Genomic DNA, 3,223 nt, shown 5'->3' on the forward strand with positions numbered 1-3,223 from the left:
TAATACATTACAGAGAAAAGCTTATATTCTGCATCAAAGAGTTCCTGCTTTGATCTTTTAAAATCTCGTAACAGTTAGGATGCACGGAAATGCCTTTACTGTTACATTAAGGAATCTTGAGGTCTCATTTCTGTTTTTGTCTGTCTTTCTATATCTCATTGTAGATGTCCAAGAAAAGGAGTACAGGACTAAGACCTGTCAGGAGAATCCCTATGATTGTCTGTCTGAAGTCGGAGTCATGAATATTAATACAGGGGAGAAAAATGTGAAATTAATAACAACTTTTAATTTGAGATCCAAACCTAAGTCAGAGCTGATTAGGAATAATGGGAACTCCTTAGGGATAAGGACAGAGGAGTTCAGGCAGTGTCAGAACATGCTTCTCCATGGCGAGTCTAATGGGATATGTGCTGCTTATAGTCCTGGAGTATCTCCTGTAGTTAAAGAATCTAACCAATGTGGACATTCTTTCACCCGGAAGACATACCTTACTGTCCATCAGAGAACACACACAGGAGAGAAACCTTATGAATGTAATGTGTGTGGAAAGTCTTTCAGCCGGAAGGCACACCTTACTGTCCATCTGACAAAACACACAGGAGAGAAACCTTATGAATGTAATGTGTGTGGAAAGTCTTTCAGCCGGAAGACAACCCTTAATGTCCATCTGACAACACACACAGGAGAGAAACCTTATGAATGTAACCTGTGTGGAAAGTCTTTCACTCGGAAGGCACAGCTTACTGTCCATCAGCTAACACACACAGGAGAGAAACCTCATGAATGTAATGTGTGTGGAAAGTCTTTCAGCCAGAAGGCACACCTCACTGTCCATCGGACAACACACACAGGAGAGAAACCTTATGAATGTAACCTGTGTGGAAAGCCATTCAGCCTGAAGTCATACCTCACTGTCCATCAGAAAACACACACAGGAGAGAAGCCTTATGAATGTATCCAGTGTGGGAAGTCTTTCACCCAGAAGACAAACCTTACTGCTCACGAGCGAACACACACAGGTGAGAAACCTTATGAATGTAACCTGTGTGGAAAGTCTTTCATGCGGAAGTCAAAACTTACATATCATCACAGAATACACATAGGAGATAAACCTTATGAATGTAATGTGTGTGGAAAGTCTTTCATCCAGAAGGCACACCTTACTGTCCATCAGACAACACACACAAGAGAGAAACCTTATGAATGTAATGTGTGTGGAAAGTCCTTCATCCGGAAGGCAAACCTTACTTTTCATCAGAAAATTCACACAAGAAAGACACTTTATGAATGTAACAAGTGTGGAAAATCTTTTCACTTGAAGGCATACCTTACTGTCCATCAGAGAACACACACAGGAGAGAAACCTTATGAATGTAAGAAATGTGGGAAGTCTTTCACCCAGAAGACAACCCTTAATGTCCATCAGACAACACACACAGGAGAGAAACCATACAAATGTAATATATGTGGAAAGTCTTTCACCCAGAAGGCACAAATTAAAATCCATCAGACAACACACACAGGAGAGAAACCTTATCAGTGTAATGTGTGTAGAAAGTCTTTCACCCAGAAAGGAAACCTTAGGATCCATCAGACAACACATACAGGAGAGAGACCTTTTGAATGTAGCAGGTGTGGAAAGGTTTTCGCCCGGAAAACATGCCTTACTATCCATGAGACAATACACACGGGAGAGAAACCTTATGAATGTAATGTGTGTAGAAAGTCTTTCGCCATGAAGTCACAACTTACTGCCCATCAGGCAACACATACAGGACAGAGACCTTATGAATGTAGGAGGTGTGGAAAGTCTTTCACCAAGAAAATCGGCCTTACTGTCCATGAGAGAAAACACACGGGAGAAAAACCTTATGGATGTAGCTGGTGTGGAAAGTCTTTCATCCGGAAGTCGATCCTTAAATCACATCAGATAATACACACAGGAGAGAAACCTTATGAATGTATGGAGTGTGGAAAGTCTTTCAGGTGGAAGGCAGCACTTAACATCCATCAGATAATGCACACAGGAGAGAAACCTTATGAATGTAACAGCTGTGGAAAGTCTTTCACCAGGAAGGTATACCTTTCTGACCATCAGAGAACACACACAGGAGAGAAACCTTTTGAATGTGACCTGTGTGGAAAGTCATTCAGCCACAGGGGAAACCTTACTGTCCATCGGAGAACACACAGGAGTAAAACTTTAGGAATGTAACAGCTGTGGAAAGAGTTTCACACAGAAGTCAACCCTTATTTTTCATCAGAGAGCACAACACAAGAGAGAAGCCTTATGACTGCAACAAATGTGGAAAGAACCGTCCACAGGAGGCCACAGCCTAGCATATAAGAAAATTCACCCAAATGAGAAATCTCTAGTATGTAACAAGTAGGGAAAGTCTTTCATTTGGAAGAGAAGTCAGTTTGCAATAGAGAACCCACACAGGATACAAACCTTATCAAGGTAGAAATGTGGAATTCTTCAACCAGAAGTCACAGCTCAGGGTTCATCATTTAACACACACACACATGAGAAATCATAGCAATGTAAAACATGTAGAAAGTTTTTCAAAAAAGTTCTAAGTACTCTCAGTCATTCTTCCCTAAATGTCCATCTTCTAAAATTTCTCAAGTTCCATTTCTAACATTCTCTATTGGGAGATCTACAAGAAGATGATTATGTCTAATTTCCTGTTTCATGAAATTCTAGGATGATATTTACCTTTTTCCTTTTATTTTGCTGTTAGTTTCATTTGAACTCATGGCCCTTTACTTCCCTTTGGCTTTTATTCTCAAGCTTAGCACTCTACCCTTTGTGCCACATCTCTAATTTTGAGGTTGTTGTATTTAGTATCATGAATCCTATCATTGGGAAGCAGTCTACTTTCTTCAAAGGTGTTTACAAAACTTATGTAAGTAAAACTGAAATGTTATAAATTAGGAAAATAAGTAGTTTCATAGAATCTATAAAGAAATTGAGTGATTTAATGGAATTTTGTAACGTTTAAAAATGAGAAATATTTGAGAATTATAGATGAGTAATAAAGTTGATTTAGTAAATACTTATTTTATGTGGTGAAATTCAATAAAAGTGACATAGAATCCATTCAGATTTCTTGTGGGAAACAATTTTCAAATTTTTCTGTAAACCTAGAATACCTTCTAAAACATCAGTCTCTTCACCCCTGGAAATGAACAGTTCTATAATTTTTATAGAGCTGGTAGT

The 3,223-nt window shown here is 38.9% G+C and overlaps 1 protein-coding gene across 1 annotated transcript; it reads left to right on the forward strand.

The window, feature by feature from the left end:
* Nucleotides 1-207: 207 nt before the first annotated feature.
* LOC138829672 (zinc finger protein 268-like) lies at nucleotides 208-2,809 on the forward strand. The gene has a single exon (XM_070026145.1). The coding sequence runs from the start codon at nucleotides 239-241 to the stop codon at nucleotides 2,213-2,215; it is 1,977 nt and encodes a 658-aa protein (XP_069882246.1). The 5' UTR covers nucleotides 208-238; the 3' UTR covers nucleotides 2,216-2,809.
* The last annotated feature ends 414 nt before the right edge of the window (nucleotides 2,810-3,223 follow it).

Source organism: Dipodomys merriami, unplaced genomic scaffold, assembly GCF_024711535.1.
Source record: "Dipodomys merriami isolate MVZ:Mamm:240054 unplaced genomic scaffold, mDipMer1.0.p SCAF_175, whole genome shotgun sequence".
Classification (NCBI taxonomy): Eukaryota; Metazoa; Chordata; class Mammalia; order Rodentia; family Heteromyidae; genus Dipodomys; species Dipodomys merriami.